This window comes from Zalophus californianus, chromosome 13 (genome assembly GCF_009762305.2).
Source record: "Zalophus californianus isolate mZalCal1 chromosome 13, mZalCal1.pri.v2, whole genome shotgun sequence".
NCBI lineage: Eukaryota > Metazoa > Chordata > Mammalia > Carnivora > Otariidae > Zalophus > Zalophus californianus.
Window position 1 is genome coordinate 47,689,869 of NC_045607.1, and position 18,904 is coordinate 47,708,772.

Below are 18,904 nucleotides of genomic sequence, written 5' to 3' on the forward strand. Positions count from 1 at the left end.
ACTATTAGAAGAAAAACTTTAGTGTCTTTTCTGTTCACCAACAGAACTGTGCTTTGCACATAATTTCAGACAGGCATAGCAAATCAGGGTTTTTACCCTGAGTGCACAGATGACCTCTCAGAAGGTGGGGGTCCATGAATGTACAGACAGTATATGCATTTTCCTAAGGCTGGTCTCCAAAACACTAATAAAACTTTTCAAAAGAAATTCAAAAACCCAAAGTCATTAAGAAACACCTGCATTCGAGGGACAAACCGTAGTCCAACACAATTCAGTTCAATGGGCAGAAGTATAATAAAAGCCTCACCGGAAGACCACACCACCAGCTGCTTTCTCTTAGAGCCTGGAAAAAAATGAATCAATCCTCCAGCAATGACACGGACCAACAAAGAGGGTTGCCTGAAATCCACCCCATGTGTCCATCTACAACTCAAACTTAGTTTTACTGGATTCAGCAAAGTCACTTCTGTTTCAAAAACGTAGTGTGGCAGACAGACTCTAGGCTGATCCCCCATTTTCATGTGCGGTGTGATTCCCTCCTCCCTCCACTGTAGGTGGACCTGAGATTTGCTTCTGGCCAATGGGCTCCACCAGAGATGCCGGGGGTCACTCCCACAATCAGGTGCCACCTCACCAGCCCGCCCCGGAGAGCCCCTCCTGCTGGCCTCGAGGAAGCAAGCCACTATCATGGAAACTCTGCCCTCGGAGGGTACCACGTGACAGGGACCGTGGACGAGCCTACAGGAGCTGAAGGCCTCAGGCCTACAACTGTGAGGAACCGAATTCCGCCAACGCATGTGAGAACCTGGGGAGCCAGATGAGAACAAGTCCCTGAGTAAACCTTGTGTGATCTTGCGTGACCTTGTGTAACCCTGAACAGAAGAGCCAGCTAAGCTGTGCCCACACTCCCAATGCTAAGAAACTGTGGGAAACTGTGTTTGAAGCGGCTCAACCTGCGGTAATTTGTTCACAGCATGAGAAAACTAATACATGTGGTCTGACTAATTTCCAACTGTGTGGTAACAATGATTTGCCTCCTCTGTAACAGTGGGATGGTTCTTGTCAAGAGACAGAGTGTGGATACCAAAGGGAACCCACTCCCTGCAAACCTATAACTATCACCACACACGGGGTCGCGAATGAAGCCATTCATCTTATTAATTAGAGGAAAAACAATAAATAAGGGAAAGCACCTCTCCTCTCACAGTTAGAAGTGAAACCAGAAGCTTCAATTTTAGACTCATTCTATTGCCTACTGATTATTCTAACCGCTTTCCCAGCCTAAGGGGAGTGGGGTGAGCTCTCTGACCTCCAAAATCTCCATAATTTATCCTAAAACTGTAAGTGGTAAATAAAGGTGCCTGAGATGCCCTGGCTCTACCAACTAAAAACTCACGCCCACACCATTACTCTCTCCAGGATTTAAGTTTAAACCCTCCTGCAGTGGCAACGTTCAAAAAGCTTAAAATATCTTACCTTGCAAGGAGGACGCAATCGACATTCTTGATCTTCCCCAAAATTAAGGCATCAGAAGGCTGAATGTAATGAAAAATGGTCACAACGCAATGACTTGAAAACATTCAACATACAAACAATTCAAAAACTGCCATTTCAATTGTTCAACCACAAAAGGATTCACGGAAAACTTGGAAGATGCACTTGAAGAGGGTCCAGATTTGACCAACGTAATCCCTCAGTCAACGCTGAGGCCTCTGCAGGACAGGGTTCATGGCAGCGGGAGGCCTGCCTCAGGAGCGTGGGCAGGTACCGCTTAGTAAGATCTATTTGTAGCAAGCACCCCAGGGGACTCCCATGTCACTCTGGTCAAATACAGATGTGTCAAGAATTTGGCAGGTCCAAGAGGTGTGAGAGTGAAATGCAATGAGGAGGCAAATGTCACAGAATTTAAGAACTCAGCCCCAGAACTGCTTGCCATGTTCATCAAGTCTAAGACGGCCACGGGAGGACCTGAGGTAAACGGAGGGGAAGATCCTCAGAGCCAGAGAGCGTTCAGAAAACATGAGGCCATGAGATGAGCCAAGCTGAGAGCAGCACTTAGAGAACATGAGGTCAGTCTAAGGACTTGGCTGGACAGGAGGGTTGGGCGGGAACTGCCGGATGGATCCTCCAAGGAGGACCAGAAGAACCGTTGTGTTTGGAAATAGCACTATGGGATTGGGAGAAGGTAGACATCTCATCCTAGCTGGATGACACAGGAGCTGGAAGAAGTAGCTCCCCCACCTCTTTTTTTTTAAAGATTTTGTTTATTTTCAACAGAGAGAGACAGCGAGAAAGGGAACACAAGCAGGGGCAGAGGGAGAGGGGGAAGCAGGCTTCCTGCCGAGCAGGGAGCCCGATACGGGGCTCGATCCCAGGACCCTGGGATCATGACCTGAGCCGAAGGAAGACACTTAATGACTGAGCCACCTGGGCGTCCCGGTAGCGCCCTTTTAACAGAAAAAGAGGAGTGTTTTATTTCTAGTTCAGTTATGTTTTGCTTTCTGGATCCTCAGGAAATCCCCCCCAAACCTTGGGTCAGGGCTTACTAAGAAAAGGCCACTTTGCATTATATGTTCCTGTTTGCCACCTATCTGCATAATTAATGTGGAAGACCTATAGGCCCCAAATTAGAAGCTAATTTGAATTCAGTGGTGTGAAGATGTACCACTGCTATCTCTGAAATGAGTATCTGGCTTCTAGAGATAAAAGCTGAGAAGTTATGTGTGCATGTTCTCAATCCTGTGAGGTCCAAGGCATTCTTAGGGACACTGTCTCAGCTGGTAGAACCCAACTGGGCCCTCTCAGCGCGGGGCAGACAGCCCTGTGCTGCCAAGACAAAAGCAATAAAAAATATATATATATGTATACGTATATACACACACACACACATATGTGTATATATATACATATATATACATATATATACACACACACACACATATATATAAGAATTTATTTTTGAGAGAGAGAGAGAGAGAGAGAGGAGAGCACGCATGCGTGCATGCACAAGCAGGGGGAACGGCAGGCAGAGGGAGAAGTGATGTGGACTCGATCCCAGGACCCTGAGATCATGACCTGAGCCGAAGGCAGATGCTTAACTGACTGAGCCACCCAGGCGTTCCCCCCACCCACCCAAAATATACACATATGTATATACATATATATATATTTTAACATAAAAACCAAACCAGCAAGAAGAAAGGAAAAAGCTGGTATGTCTCCACTAAATGGATGGATATTAACCTTGCCAAATGGAGTATCCACATATTTTTCAGTTCTTCCTTCTAAGATTTCTGGATCATCCAGGCCTGTTCCACCAATTATTCCAATCTAAAGGAGACAATAAAAAGACAACATATTTGGTCATTTTTCATTAGAAACAAAATCATTATTTCAAGCAAATTCATTTATTCATATACATACACTCTTCTCCATTTCTGCTAAGCCCCGGTCGCTTTTTTTTTTAAATTAGTTTCAGAGGTAGAATTTAGAGATTCATCAGTTGCATATAACACCCAGTGCTCAGTACATCACATGCCCTCCTTAATGCCCATCCCCCAGTTACCCCATCCCCCCACCTCCCCTCCAGCAGCCCTCAGATTGTTTCCTAGAATTCAGAGTCTCTTATGGTTTGTCTCCCTCTCTAGTTTCATCTTATATTATTTTTTCCTTCCCTTCCCCTATGTTCACCTGTTTTGTTTCTTAAATTCCACATATGAGTGAAATCATATGGTATTTGTCTTTCTCTGACTGACTTATCTTGCTTAGCATCATACCCTCTAGGTCCATTCACGTTATTGTAAATGGTAAGATTTCATGGTTTTTTTTTTTTTGATGGCGGAGTAATATTCCATTGTATATATATACCACATCTTTATCCATTCATCTGTCAGTGGACATCTGGGCTCTTTCTATAGTTTGGCTATTGTGGACATTGCTGCTATAAACATTGGGGTGCAGGTACCTCTTCGGATCACTATGTTTGTATCCTTTGGATAAAAACTTAGTAGTGCAATTGCTGGGTTGTAGGGTAGTTCTATTTTTAACTTTTTGAGGAACTCCATACTGTTTTACAGAGTGGCTGCACCAGCCTGCATTCCCACCAACAGCGTAAGAGGGTTCCCCTTTCTCCGCATCCTCACCAACATCTGCTGTTTCCTAAGCTATTAATTTTAGCCATTCTGACTGGTGTGGGTGGTATCTCATCAGGTGGTATCTGATGAAATTTTGATTATTTCCCTGATGCCGAGCAATGTTGAGCACTTTTTCATGCGTCTCTTGGCTATTTGGATGTCTTCTTTGCAGAAATGTCTGTTCATGTCTTCTGCCCATTTCTTGATTAGATTATTTGTTCTCTGGGTGTTGAGTTTGGTAAGATGTTTATAGATTTTGGGTACTAGCCCTTTATCTGATATGTCATTTGCAAATATCTTCTCCTATTCTGTCGGTTGTCTTTGGTTTTGTTGACTGTTTCCTTCACTATGCAAAAGCTTTTTATCTTGATGAAGTCCCAAGAATTCATTTTTGCTTTTGTTTCCTTTGCCTCCGGTGACGTGTCTAGCAAGAAGCTGCTGCAGCCAAGGTGGAAAGGTTGCTGCCTGTGTTCTCCTCTAGGATTTTGATGGATTCCTGTCTCACATTTAGGTCTTTCATCCATTTTGAGTCTATTTTTGTGTGTGGTGTAAGGAAATGGTCCAGTTTCATTCTTCTGCATGTGGCTGTCCAGTTTTCCCAACACCATTTGTTGAAGAGACTGTCTTTTTTCCATTGAACATTCTTTCTTGCTTTGTCGAAGATTAGTTGACCATAGAGTTGAGGGTCCATTTCTGGGCTCTCTATTCTATTCCATTGATCTATGTGTCTGTTTTTGTGCCAGTACCATGCTGTCTTGATGATTACAGCTTTGTAACAGAGCTTGAAGTCCGGAATTGTGATGCCACCAGCTTTGCTTTTCTTTTTCAACATTCCTCTGGCTATTCGGGGTCTTTTCTGGTTCCAAACAAATTTTAGGATTATTTGTTCCAGCTCTGTGAAAAATGCTGACGGTATTTGATAGGGATTGCATTGACTGCAATGGTTTGGGTAGCCTAGACATTTTAACAATATTTGTTCTTCCATTCCATGAGCATGGAACGTTTTTCCATTTCTTTGTGTCTTCCTCAATTTCTTTCATAAGTGTTCTATGGTTTTCAGAATACAGATCCATGACCTCTTAGGTTTATTCCTAGGTATCTTATGGTTTTGGGTGCGATAGTAAATGGGATCGACTCCTTAATTTCTCTTTCTTCGGCCTCATTGTTAGTATGCAGAAATGGAACTGACTTCTGTGCACTGATTTTATATCCTGCCACTTGGCTGAATTCCTGTATGAGTTCTAGCGATTTTGGGGTGGAGTCTTTTGGGCTTTCTACACAGAGTATCATATTGTCCGCAAAGAGTGAGAGTTTGGCTTCTTCTTTGCCAGTTCGGATGCCCTTTATTTCTTTTTGTTGTCTGACTGCTGAGACTAGGACTTCCAGTGCTATGTTGAACAACAGTGGTGAGAATGGGCATCCCTGCTGTGTTCCTGACCTTAGGGGAAAGCTCTAAGTTTTTCCCCATTGAGGATGATGTTCGCTGTGGGTTTTTCATAGATGGCTTTGGTGACATTGAGGTATGTTCCCTCTGTCCCTACACTGCAGGGAGGGGGGTCTCACCGGTTCTGCTGCTTGCAGAGTGGTGGCCCGACTGCGCTGCGGTTCCATTTATGGCGACCCTAAGCGGAGAGCCCACTCCTGGCCTCGCTCATCGCAGCCGGCTTCCCTGCTCTGAGGCCTGGGAGCTCTGCTGCACTCAGGAGCCCCCGGTCTTCCTGTGAGCCCCGGGGATCCCGAGACCACACTGCCCCACCTAGGATTCCGCCCCGCTTCACCACCTGGGCACCTTTCAGGCGGGGATGTCCCCCCACCAGAATGGACTTCAAAAAGTTCTGGTTTTGCACTCCATATGGCAAGTTACATCACTTGCCAGTGGCCGGCTGGTGGAGGCTCCCTCATCCCGTGGTTTATCTTCCCATATATCGCCTCGGATTCACTTCTCCACACCTCCTACCTTCCAGAAAGTGGTCGCTTTTCTATTTGCAGAGCTGCAGCTGTTCTCTTCTTCAATCTCCAGTTGAGTTCACAGGTGTTCAGAATGGTCTGACAGCTGTCTAGCTGAACTCCTGGGACCAGACGGCCTTGGGGTCCCCTACTCCTCCCAGCCCCGGCCGTTTTTAAAAACTGCACATTACTGAAAAGCAATCACCCATTCAATAAATATTTGAGGGCCTTCCATATTGCAGAAACAACCAGAGCAGGGGTTATGTTTTTTACTGTATGACATTTATTGCTGACTATGAGAATAATAAATTAGCACAGAAAGATACTTTAGCTAGCTTAAGTTAGAAAAACCAAACCTAAAATATAGGCATGTGGTTGTAGACAATACTTTCTAACCAATTTTATTTTCTCTACTACATGGTTTATGGAATAAGGAATGTTCAAAAGACCTCTAGGACAGAAAATACTCTGTATACCCAGCTAGTAATGTTTCCTCCTCATTATACCATTTGGTAAAGAAACGAGAAAGATTTACTTTTCTATGCCACTAAAATCACAGAGTTGTAAGAGACCATGGATAGAAGAGTCTGGAAAAGCACGGAAAGTTAGTCCGATGTATATTTATAAAATCAAACTATGCTTCCTATATATGTAAATGTAAATAGGTAATGCAGAGGCAGCTCTAAATTTTTTTTAAGTTCAAGTACTGTATTGCATTTTCCAGAGATGAACTTATCAGCCCTTGTCTTTGGGGGCTAATCTGAGTTACAGGAACCTGGTCCTGCAACTCCAGAGTGAATCTAATTTGATGACTAAGAAACACAAACAAGAACAGTTACAAAAACAGCTAAATATTAACTGAACTGTTAACTAAAAATTAAACGACGGAAATCATTAAGGCTTCTCTGGGCTGATAATTCCTAAAGGAAAAATAATACTTAAATTATCAGTAATAGGTTAGAGAGAGGACTCTCTATTAGAAACGAAATGGAAAGTGACCTGAGCATTTTTTTTCTCCACGAAACGCTTTAAGTCTACTGTCACTTGAGTAAAATTTCTACTTAGCTCCTTGAGAAAAAATTCCAGGTTAAGAAAGTCACTGAACACCTAAATAATTTTCAGATCCGTTTACACAAGTTGATTTTATATTATTGTGAATGGGCCATCTCTCCGGCCCTCAGTTTTCTGGAGACAAAAAAAAACAAAGCAGGAGGGGCAATTTAGTGAGGTTTTACTGAAGCACTGCTAGGTGCGTTAAACCAGTTTTTGAAGTTGGTGCCACCTTGTGGTACGTTGTTGAAACCACAGCAGGCTACCTTCTGGGCCCACCCCACGTCTTGCTCCTACCTTGCCACCACAGATCATCCTAAGACTAACCAATATTACAGTTTTTAAATCAAGAGAAGTGTTCGTTTAAGTCAGTAGGCCCAAATCATGCCCACCCAGTAGAAAAAAAATTGTAAATCAGTTTTATATAATCTTAACCCTTCCTCCAGCTGGCTTCTCCATTTTATCCTTCATTTCATGTATCTCTGAGGCACCCCAGACCGTGGGGCGGGGGCAGGGGGAGGGGCTAATAAACTGCCCAGCCTGTGTCATCACTCTAGGTCACAAAACCAAACTGCTGACTAATCTTGGGGGATTCGGTTGCTCTTTAAAAAAAGGGAGGGCAGAAGTTTTCAAGGCTTATCACCACTTTGACTTGGCTGTTTCTGGATGTCCCCTGGGCCATCGCATCTCATATTCTGGATTCAGCACGAGACTCTCAGACTTGCACATACACGACAAAACTGTCTTTGTTGTGAAACCACCTCTTGGTTTGGGGCAAGTGAGCCCAGCATCGCGGCAGTGATTAAGAAATGCCAACCAGGGGTCCTGCCGAAGTTCATTGCCCTTGAGCCCACGGTCAGCAGCCTCAAGCTTCAGTCCACAGCACCCCGGCTGCATGACTGCATTAGGTAGCTGGTAACTCAGCCCTCCGAAAGGAACATGTACTGGGCATGAGAGCAAGAGCTTCTACTGCTCCCCAGAAAGGCTGGCCTGGGGTCTCTGGCACCAGAATTATCTGTAGGCGAGCATGTCCACTCACCCAATCGGCTCCTACAGATATGACTACAGAAAGTCGTATCTTGCAAGGTGTCCAGGACGAGTGTAGCAACTGCATACTGCCAAATTGGGAAATGGACCTCTAACCATTTTCCAGCATCAGTGCCAGGATGGAGCAATGTCGCCACCTGCTGGCTCCACAGCAAAGTACAACTAGGATGGAACTCCCAAGCACCAGGGCCTAATTCTGCGTCACCTGGTGCCTCTAAAGTCAATAGTTGAATTTAAATTCAGTACCTGCCTTGGTAATAAAGTCACTGTGTCTGAGTACTCAGATGTCCCAGGCACTGTGCTAAATGCTCCAGCCACCTTCCCCCATTTGATCTTCACAACCACCCCATAAGATACGCCCTACAGTATTATACCCATTTTCCCACAGACAAAAGAAAAGCATCAAATTAAGAAACTCGTCCAAGAACAAATCATAAGAAGGAAAGCCAGAATAGGAACCCAGGTCTTTCACATTCAACGGCTATGATGAACTGTCTCCCAATATCCCCTGGAGTCCTTTATTACATCACATCCCACCAGGAGAGTCCTCCTCTCTCCATGTACTGAGGAAACTGATGCTCAGAGAAGTTCTGGGCCAAGGTCACAGAGCAAGCATAGAAACAATGACTTTGGGGATCTAAGCAAACACCTCAAGAGGGAGGGGCCTCTCCATCAGTGACCTCCTCCACACTTGGGACATAACGACCAGACCTTACCAGGCCTCCTGGGCCAGAAGCATCAGGTAAGCCTAGACTGCATAGAAATGTATTTGAGGACTGGGATGGAATTCCTGGGCCAATCCTGCCCAGCCAGGACTTCTTTACAGGAGATAAAGTTCTGAAACAGAGAACCCCTTGGTCAATCACGGTCATTGCCAACTTTTAACAGCTACTGGTTCATCCCACACATTCCCACTGACAGACCACTGAGTCAATTTCCTTAAAAAGAGAAGACGGTTTGACTTCCTGAGAGTGCAGAAGCACTTTATCTAAATGTTAGCTTAACCTGGCCAGACTGGTGTTTTCCAGCAATGCTGAAAGGGCTCCTATGAACCCCTACCCTGTGTCTACTTCCCCTAGCACCTGGACCCAGGAGATTGCCCATATCCCACTTGGTTTCAAGAACCACTCACCATCACTTTGAGGCCTAGATACGCTACCTCAAAGGACCTAGCACTCCATGTTGGCACTCTCAAAACACAGAAGCCCAAGCAGTTGAGGCTAGCTCATGCCAGGGAGGTGGGCCACCTCTGAGTGCTTCAGCCTCCCAGTGAGGGGAGAGGACCAGAGCTCAAACTGGCGGCGATCCCTGATCTGAGCACGTCAGGCCTTCAGCTCTGGTTGCCACGGACGTATTTGGCAAGAGCAACAGACAAAAGTTCTCCTTTTATTGAGCCAACCTGCCTTCAAGCCCCCCAGGGCCTTGTAAAATCCCAGAAGCCCAGCTGTGTGGGGAGAGAGTGTCCAAATGTATCAGTCTGGGTGGTCCGTTCAAAACCTGCAATATGGTCCACAGAGATCGCTGGTGGCCTGATCTCGGACAAGACGCTCCTCTCTGGAAGCCGCCCTTGCAGGAGACGGTTATGGGCTGCATTGGTCACCATCCCCCCCCAATCCTATGTTGAAGCCCCAACACCCAATACCTCGGAATGTAATAATTTTTGGAAAGAGGATCTTTGATGAGATAATTAAGGTTAAATGAAGTCACAGGGAGGGCCCTAATCCACTATGACTGGTGGCCCCATAAAGCAAGATTAGGAACACAAACACACCAAAAGGGAAGACCGTGTGAAGCGCAGGAAGAAGCTGGCCATCCACGAGCCAAGGAGAGAGGCCTCAAAAGCAACCAACCCTGCTGACCCCTTGATCTTGGCCTTCCTGCCTCCAGGCTCTGAAGAAATACATTTCTGTTGCTTAAGCCACCCAGTGTGTGGTGCTTTGTTAGGATGGCACTAGCACACTAATACAGGAATGTGACATTTTGGTCAGAGATAACCTTAGGGCTCGGGACAGCCACCGTTTTTACTTAACTGGCCTCCCCGTGCAAAGTCAGGAGTGGGGGTGGGGTGGGGTGGATGGGGTGGCTGGGTGATAGACATTAGGGAGGGTAAGTGCTATGGTGAGCGCTGTGAATTGTGCAGGACTGTTGAATCACAAACCTGTACCTCTGAAACAAACAATACATTATATGTTAAGAAAAAAAAAAAGAGGGCGCCTGGGTGGCTCAGTTGGTTAAGCGACTGCCTTCGGCTCAGGTCATGATCCTGGAGTCCCGGGATCGAGTCCCGCATCGGGCTCCCTGCTCAGTGGGGAGTCTGCTTCTACCTCTGACCCTCTTCCCTCTCGTGCTCTCTATCTCTCATTCCCTCTCTCTCAAATAAATAAATAAATAAATAATCTAAGAAAAAAAAGAAAAAAAAAGAAGATAGCAGGAGGGGAAGAATGAAGGGGGGGGAATCAGAGGGGGAGACGAACCATGAGAGACGATGGACTCTGAGAAACAAACTGAGGGTTCTAGAGGGGAGGGGGTGGGGGGATGGGTTAGCCTGGTGATGGGTATTAAGGAGGGCACGTTCTGCGTGGAGCACTGGGTGTTATACGTAAACAATGAATCACGGAACACTACATCAAAACTAATGATGTAATGTATGGTGATTAACATAATAAAAAATTTAAAAAAAACTAACGATGTAATGTATGGTAACATAACAATAAAAAATTTTAAAAAAAAGGATGTTATTCTAATGGGCAGACACCCTTTTTTTTTTTTTAAGATTTTGTTTATTTATTTGACAGAGAGAGAGAGAGAGAACACAGGTAGACAGAGCAGCAGGCAGAGGGAGAAGGAGAAGCAGGCTTCCCGCTGAGCAGGGAGCCCGATGCGGGGCTCGATCCCAGGACCTGGGATCATGACCTGAGCTGAAGGCAGATGCTTAACCTACTGAGCCACCCAGGCGCCCCAGGCAGACACCCTTCTTGAAGACCTAGTTCGCCTCCTGAAATTGCCAATTTTTTTGAGAAGGCTTTTCCTCAACACTTACTGTATTCTGTAGAGCTCTCCACGTGCGGGACAGCAGCAGGAATCTTCCTCTAACCCTGGATCGGAGAGTCCCTCGGGGAGCTTTCCATACCAAAGCTCAGGTCCAAGGTTCTAGAGACTCGATTAAGTGGGCAGGGCAAGGTTTGTTTTCTTAAAGCTCCTCAGGTAGTTCAAACGTGCAGCCAGCATCGAGACCTTCACTCTAGGGCCTAGACCATGAACTTCCACAGTCTGGGCTAGTTGAGTGTCACAGGCTAAATAATGCTCCCGAAAGAGGTCCTGTCTGCTTCCTGCTTCCCAGAACCTGTGCATGTTACCTTACCTGAGTAAGTCAAAGACCTTGAGATAGGGAGATCATCCTGGATTATCTGAGTAGGTCCTAAAATGTAACCATAAGGTTCCTTATAAGACGGTCACATGAGGAAGAAGGCGAGATGATGCCAAAGAATGCTGGTGACTTGTAGAAGCTAGAAAAGCAAGGGAACGGACTCTCCCTTGGATCCTCCAAGAGAAGCTGCCCTAACACCCAGGTTTCAGTCCAGCAGGACTCATTCTGTGTTTCTAACCTCTAGAACTGGGCAGGGTTTTAAGACGTGTGGTCTGAGGTGACTGTCAGAGTAGCCACAGGAAACTCTTACACCAAGGATCACCTGAAGGCCTTGTTAAAAATGCAGATGCCAGCGCCTCTTCAAAGCCCTCTGGGTCAGCAGTTGTCACACGTTCGCGGGCATCTGAATATACTGAGGCTCTTCAAAACCCAGACTGCAGGGTTTCCCCCCACCCTCTCCCATGCTTCTGATTCAGCAGGACTGGCATGGGGCCTGATAATGTGCATTTCTAACAAATCCCCAGGTGGGTGCGGATGCATCCCAGTTTGAGAACTATGGCCTTAGATGCTTCCAAGGCACAGACTAGAATACGGTGATCAGTCACAGTGGAGGATGAGGGTCCACTGCACACAAAAATTTATTATCCCGTTTGCTCATCTGTACCTAAAAGGTAAGATTCTTCCTTACTCTGTAGAATTATGAGAATCAGGTGACATAACGCATTAATATCTGTCACTGTTTTTGTCTTCCCACCTCCAGCAAAAACAAAATAAAAATAAATCTCCTCTCCAGGCAATGACAGAAGGCCCCTTATCTCCTGGTCTTTCTCTGCCAGCCGGGACACAAGCCAGGCTGCTCTTATATCTCCTCATCGGGCAGTCTCTGTCTCAGGGATCTGGCCCAGGTTCCCCATCCGGGTGTGTACCGGCTCTCCTGGGAGTGTCTGGAAACCCATGGGGACATTTCTGGCTCCATGATGACTCGGGGGAGGGCTACTGGCATTTTGTGGGGAGGGGTCCAGGATGCACTACAGGTCCTGCAATGCTCAGGATAGTCCTACAAAAGGAGGAACTGTCCGGCTCAAAATGCCCCCGGGCCCTAAGCAAAAAAATGAAGGCTCATGGTCCTCTGGCTTCCAATAGGGACCCGTGGGTCGGTTGTCCCCTGGTTTCTGAGGGTGACTCAAGAACTCTCAGTCTGAAGGCATCTGCCAGCCACACTCAGGCGCCAAAAGGAGGGTTTAGAAGGCTCAGTCATCCCAGCCTAGACTCCATGACTTGTCTGTCTCTCTTAATACCATTTTGCTGATAGCCCACTACCCACTTATGATGGGACCATATGCCCTCCTTGTCATAACAACCATGACTGATAAGGCTTATTTTTAATCCCCCAGAGCAATGGCTGGGCAGCTGCCTGGGGGAGCCACAGCCCATTGAAAGAGCCCTTTAGAATGTTCTGTCGGGACGCCAAAGACCTGTTCAGCCCTCCGCATGGTCACGTATACCACCTGCCCACAGCTGATGCTGGAGGACGCTGTCTCCCTAAGGTCCTCCCAGAAAACAGCCATCATTAATAATACCATGGGAGAGCGTCCAATGGGCATGGGGGGCGGGCTGCATGATCTCTCCACTCACACCATAAAACGGGGCCCACCCCATCAAAAAAGAGAATTACAGACCAATATCCTTGATGAACATGGATGCAAAAATTCTCACCAAAATACTAGCCAATAGGATCCAACAGTACATTAAAAGGATTATTCACCACGACCAAGTGGGATTTATCCCTGGGCTGCAAGGCTGGTTCAACATCCGCAAATCAATCAACGTGATACAATACATTAACAAAAGAAAGAACAAGAATCATATGATCCTCTCAATAGATGCAGAAAAAGCATTTGACAAAGTACAGCATCCTTTCTTGATCAAAACTCTTCAGAGTATAGGGATAGAGGGTACATACCTCAATATCATAAAAGCCATCTACGAAAAACCTACAGCGAATATCATTCTCAATGGGGAAAGGCTGAGAGCTTTTCCCCTAAGGTCAGGAACGCGGCAGGGATGTCCACTCTCACCACTGCTATTCAACATAGTATTAGAAGTCCTAGCCACAGCAATTAGACAACAAAAAGAAATCAAAGGCATCCAAATCGGCAAAGAGGAAGTCAAACTCTCACTCTTTGCAGATGATATGATACTGTATGTGGAAAACCCAAAAGACTCCACCCCAAAACTGCTAGAACTCATACAGGAATTCAGTAAAGTAGCAGGATATAAAATCAATGCACAGAAATCAGTGGCATTCCTATACACCAACAACAAGACAGAAGAGAGACAAATCAAGGAGTCGATCCCATTTACAATTGCACCCAAAACCATTAGATACCTAGGAATAAATCTAACCAAAGAGGCAAAGGATCTGTACTCAGAAAACTATAAAATACTCATGAAAGAAATTGAAGAAGACACAAAGAAATGGAAAAACGTTCCATGCTCATGGATTGGGAGAATCAACATTGTGAAGATGTCAGTGCTACCTAGAGCAATCTACACATTCCATGCAATCCCCATCAAAATACCATCCACTTTTTTCAAAGAAATGGAACAAATAATCCTAAAATTTGTATGGAACCAGAAGAGACCCAGAATAGCCAGAGGAATACTGAAAAAGAAAAGCAAAGCTGGCGGCATCACAATTCCGGACTTCCAGCTCTATTACAAAGCTGTCATCATCAAGACAGTATGGTACTGGCACAAAAACAGACACATCGATCAATGGAACAGAATCGAGAGCCCAGAAATGGACCCTCAACTCTATGGTCAACTCCTCTTTGACAAAGCAGGAAAGAATGTCCAATGGAAAAGAGACAGTCTCTTCAACAAATGGTGTTGGGAAAATTGGACAGCCACATGCAGAAGAATGAAACTGGACCATTTCCTTACACCACACACAAAAATAGACTCCAAATGGTTGAAAGACCTAAACGTGAGACAGGAGTCCATCCAAATCCTAAAGGAGAACACAGGTAGCAACCTTTTCGACCTTAGCCGCAGCAACTTCTTCCTAGAAACATCGCCAAAGGCACGGGAAGCCAGGGCAAAAATGAACTATTGGGATTTCATCAAGATAAAAAGCTTTTGCACAGCAAAAGAAACAGTCCACAAAACCAAAAGACAACCGACAGAATGGGAGAAAATATTTGCAAATGACATATCAGATAAAGGGCTAGTATCCAAAATCTATAAAGAACTTATCAAACTCAACACCCAAAGAACAAATAATCCAATCAAGAAATGGGCAGAAGACATGAACAGACATTTCTCCGAAGAAGACATCCAAATGGCCAACAGACACATGAAAAAGTGCTCAACATCGCTCGGCATCAGGGAAATCCAAATCAAAACCTCAATGAGATACCACCTCACACCCGTCAGAATGGCTAAAATTAACAAGTCAGGGAACGACAGATGTTGGCGGGGATGTGGAGAAAGGGGAACCCTCCTACACTGTTGGTGGGAATGCAAGCTGGTGCAACCCCTCTGGAAAACAGTATGGAGGTTCCTCAAACAGTTGAAATTAGAGCTACCGTTCGATCCAGCAATTGCACTACTGGGTATTTACCACAAAGATACAAATGTAGGGACCCGAAGGGGTACGTGTACCCCAATGTTTATAGCAGCAATGTCCACCATAGCCAAACTGTGGAAAGAGCCAAGATGCCCATCGACAGATGAATGGATAAAGAAGATGTGGTATATATACACAATGGAATATTATGCAGCCATCAAAAGGAATGAGATCTTGCCATTTGCAACGACGTGGATGGAACTGGAGGGTGTTATGCTGAGTGAAATAAGTCAATCAGAGAAAGACATATATCATATGACCTCACTGATATGAGGAATTCTTAATCTCAGGAAACAAACTGAGTGTTACTGGAGTGGTTGGGGGTGGGAGGGATGGGGTGGCTGGGTGATAGACAGTGGGGAGGGTATGTGCTACGGTGAGCGCTGTGAATTGTGCAAGACTGCTGAATCACAGTTCTGTACTTCTGAAACAAATAACACAACACATTTTAAGAAAAAAGAAAAAGAAGAAGATAACAGGAGAGGAAGAAAAGGGGAGTATGTCAGAGAGGGAGACGAACCATGAGAGATGATGGACTCTGAAAAACAAACTGAGGGTTCTAGAGGGGAGGGGGGTAGGGGGATGGGTTAGCCTGGTGATGGGTATTAAAGAGGGCACGTTCTGCATGGAGCACTGGGTGTTATGAACAAACAATGAATCATGGAACACTGCACCAAAAACTAATGGTTAACATAACAATAAAAAAAATTTAAAAAAAAATAAAGTACAATATAAACCCCCCCAAAATAAATAAATAAATAAATAAAATAAAATAAAATAAAAACGGGGCCCAAAGACCACATGTCAGATTTCAGAACTGCCTCACAGCATCTGGCTGGTGGAAGGCCAGGCTCTATGCCCAATTCTATCACTATCTAGGTCCAGCTGTGTAGTTCTGGACACCTTAGTCGACCTCTCCGGGCCTCGGCTTTAGGTCCACAAAAGGGGGTTTGTGTGGCTATATGGTCTTCAGAACGTTCCAGCGCTTCAGTCTATGATCCGGGGAAAGGGTATGGTTTTATGAGCCTGGTTTGCTCTGCACACTAGCACCTGCTGTCTCCTGTACAGGATGTTGTGTCAGCAGGCTGGGGGATTTGGTGTTGCCATCGTGGATGCTCAGAGCAAAGCTGTCACCTTTCTAAGCTGCTTTCTAAGCAATCAGCAGGCAGGCCTAGCACTATTTGTCCCTCTTAATTTTACATGCAGCAACTCGCCAAGCCCAAAAATATACGTCATTCAATATTTACATCAGGGCCCTAATCAGCGCCCATTCTGCAGTTAAATGCACTGCGTTGATCTGCCTGGGAAGCTGCGTGGCTGGAGTGGGACAAACGAGCCTGTGGGGATGTGTTCAACATCATCCCTCTCTGTGAGAGACTCATAACTCTAGGGAACAAACGGAGGGTCACTGGAGGGGAAGCGGTTGGGGGACGGGGTAAGTGGGTGACGGGCATTAAGGAGGGTGCGTGATATGAGCAGCACTGGGTGTTGTATGCAAATGGTGACTCACGGAATTCTACCCCTGAAACTAATAACACAGTATGTGTTAAACTGAATTTAAATTAAAAAAAAAAATCATCCCTCTCTGCTTTTAATGTCACTTGAAGGGTATTCCTGCAAGGGAGAGGTGATCACTTCCTGCTTACCCACTGAAAGCCACAGCCTAATAAGACCCATGACAATAACTGCTGGAGAAAAGACATGCAAAATTAATTTCAGCTCCCCCTCCCCTGTAAGCACTAACATTTAATAAGTTTCAAGTGTGCCAGACAGGTAATTGTAACCATCCCAGCAAACCCTGCAGGAAAATCCCGCCTTAGAGATGGACACCTAAGGCTCACCTACTCTGCACATAAGCTTCACGAAAGCGTTCTGCCTTGTTCTCTGTTACTGATAAGGGAGAGGCGTTCTACAAGTATTTGTTAAATCCAAGATTCTTTTCAAAACGGAAAAACGAATTTCATGTCCCCAAATATGAACGCGACTCTCTCCACCCTACCCCTTCTCCTTCTAAGTGTCTCATTAAGAGCAACAAGAGCCTGATAAACTACTCATTCTGGCTGAATACACACCGCAGAGATCTGCCTTCTCCCAGAACCGAACACAAAGGCGGGAATCAGGAGATACTCGAAGAAAGATTCCAGACCTTCCTATCCCAACGACCAAGAATTTCTAAAGTCAAACAAATTAACCGAGTTCTTAGCCAATCATGAACAACCTAGAAGAGATCTTGAGTTCTAGCATCCATTTTTCCATTGCACTGTAATTCTACCCACTCTCTCTCCCAAGACACCAACCAGGATATAAGGATTTAAAAGCCCCAGGGGAGCTCGGGGCACCCTTCAGAACTCGTGCCCTCTTCCGGCCAAAGCTCCCACCGAACAATGATCCCTTGTACGGAGAACTGTGAGGTCTGAGGGCACAAGGAAACGGATCTCTAACTTCCAAGGTTGCAAACAAAAGCAGTTTAAACCCAGAGGCCTCCAAACCGGGAGCGGCCCTGCGCTCCCTGTCGGTGAGGTCAAAAAGTCTCAGAATTCCCCCAAGCATTGCGCTGCAGGGAAAACTTCAGGCCAGAAAAGCCCTACGTTGGGAAGAATAAGAAAAAAGCCGGAAGCCTGCAAAAACGCAAGCACCCAGTTCACGTGGGCTCAGCGAGCCGAGTCGGAGCGGAAGCCTGAGTCCGGCAGGCTACGAGGAGTTGGTCTCAGCAGCTGCAGACGCCCACCCTGCCGGCATCCCCGCTGGCCCCCGGAAAGGAATGGTGCCGGGGACGGCTGGGGGGCGGGCGCAGCCTCCGCCCCCCGCTCTTCTCCAAAGGGGCTTGTCCATTCCCGGCGCGGCACGGGTACGGCTGAGCCCACGGTGGTGGCGGTGGCGGTGGCGGTGGCGGTGGCGGTGGCGATGAGGCGAGATTGCAAGCGTTCCCTCTCCCCCAACCCCCGCCCCTGGGCGAGTGACCCCGGGGCTGGGCCCCAGCCCCTGCCCACCGAGGCGGGGCGCACAAGCCGGGCGCGTGGCCCTGGGGCGCGGTCCCCCAGGGCGGAAGCGAGCGCACACAGCAGGGCGGACTGCAGCCGCCGGGACGGCTCCTCTCACCTTCACTGCCGTGGGGGTGGCACCCGAGGCCATGTCTGCGCGGAGTGGCGGCTGCGGTGGCGGCTTCGAGGGGCCCAGCAGCCGAGGCGGCTGGAACGGCAGCGCGGGACTAAGCGGTGCGGAGTCCCGGGGGCGGCCCTGGCTCCTCCTCTTCCTCCCCGGGACAGCTGGATTGGCTGCTAGCGTGGGATCGCCCCCGCCACCCCCTTCCTCAATTCGAGGTTCCCGCGTCCCGCCCCTTTTGCAGACCTTTCCGGTTCTCCGTGGTTTCTCTCTCCACCCCAGTGCTAAGTAACGGGCTCACGACTGGGCTAATTAACGGAGACCGTTGGTTGAGCCCTTGTATTGGCCCACACTCTGTGCTTTTTACTTTCACCAGCTCCGTTAACTTTTGCAAGATCCCTACGAGGAAGAGCGCCACGCCGTGCTCTGCCCACTAGTAGCAGCATTCTCGGCCTCCTCGGTAAAATCAGGTCGGTCCGCGTTCCAGAAGTTCTCGCGGGAGGGAGACTTTTCCTCCAGAGGGAACTGGCTGTTCGCCGACATTCCTTCCAGATGCTAACGCCCCGCGGCAGCGCTTTGCCCTTCCTACCGCCGCGACCAGGGGTTTTTGCTCCAGGCCCTTATTCC

At 46.9% G+C, this 18,904-nt stretch overlaps 1 protein-coding gene across 1 annotated transcript in view; it reads right to left on the reverse strand.

The window, feature by feature from the left end:
* Window positions 1-18,532, reverse strand: part of LOC113935019 (methylthioadenosine phosphorylase) — a 47,395-nt gene extending 28,863 nt beyond the window's left edge. The window contains exons 1-3 of the mRNA XM_027616732.1: window positions 18,275-18,532; window positions 3,244-3,330; window positions 1,477-1,535 (exon numbers count right to left, since the gene is read on the reverse strand). Of these exons, the coding sequence (XP_027472533.1) occupies window positions 1,477-1,535; window positions 3,244-3,330; window positions 18,275-18,307 (179 nt within the window). The 5' untranslated portion in view covers window positions 18,308-18,532. The remainder of the gene's footprint in view (window positions 1-1,476; window positions 1,536-3,243; window positions 3,331-18,274) is intronic.
* Window positions 18,533-18,904: the final 372 nt, after the last annotated feature.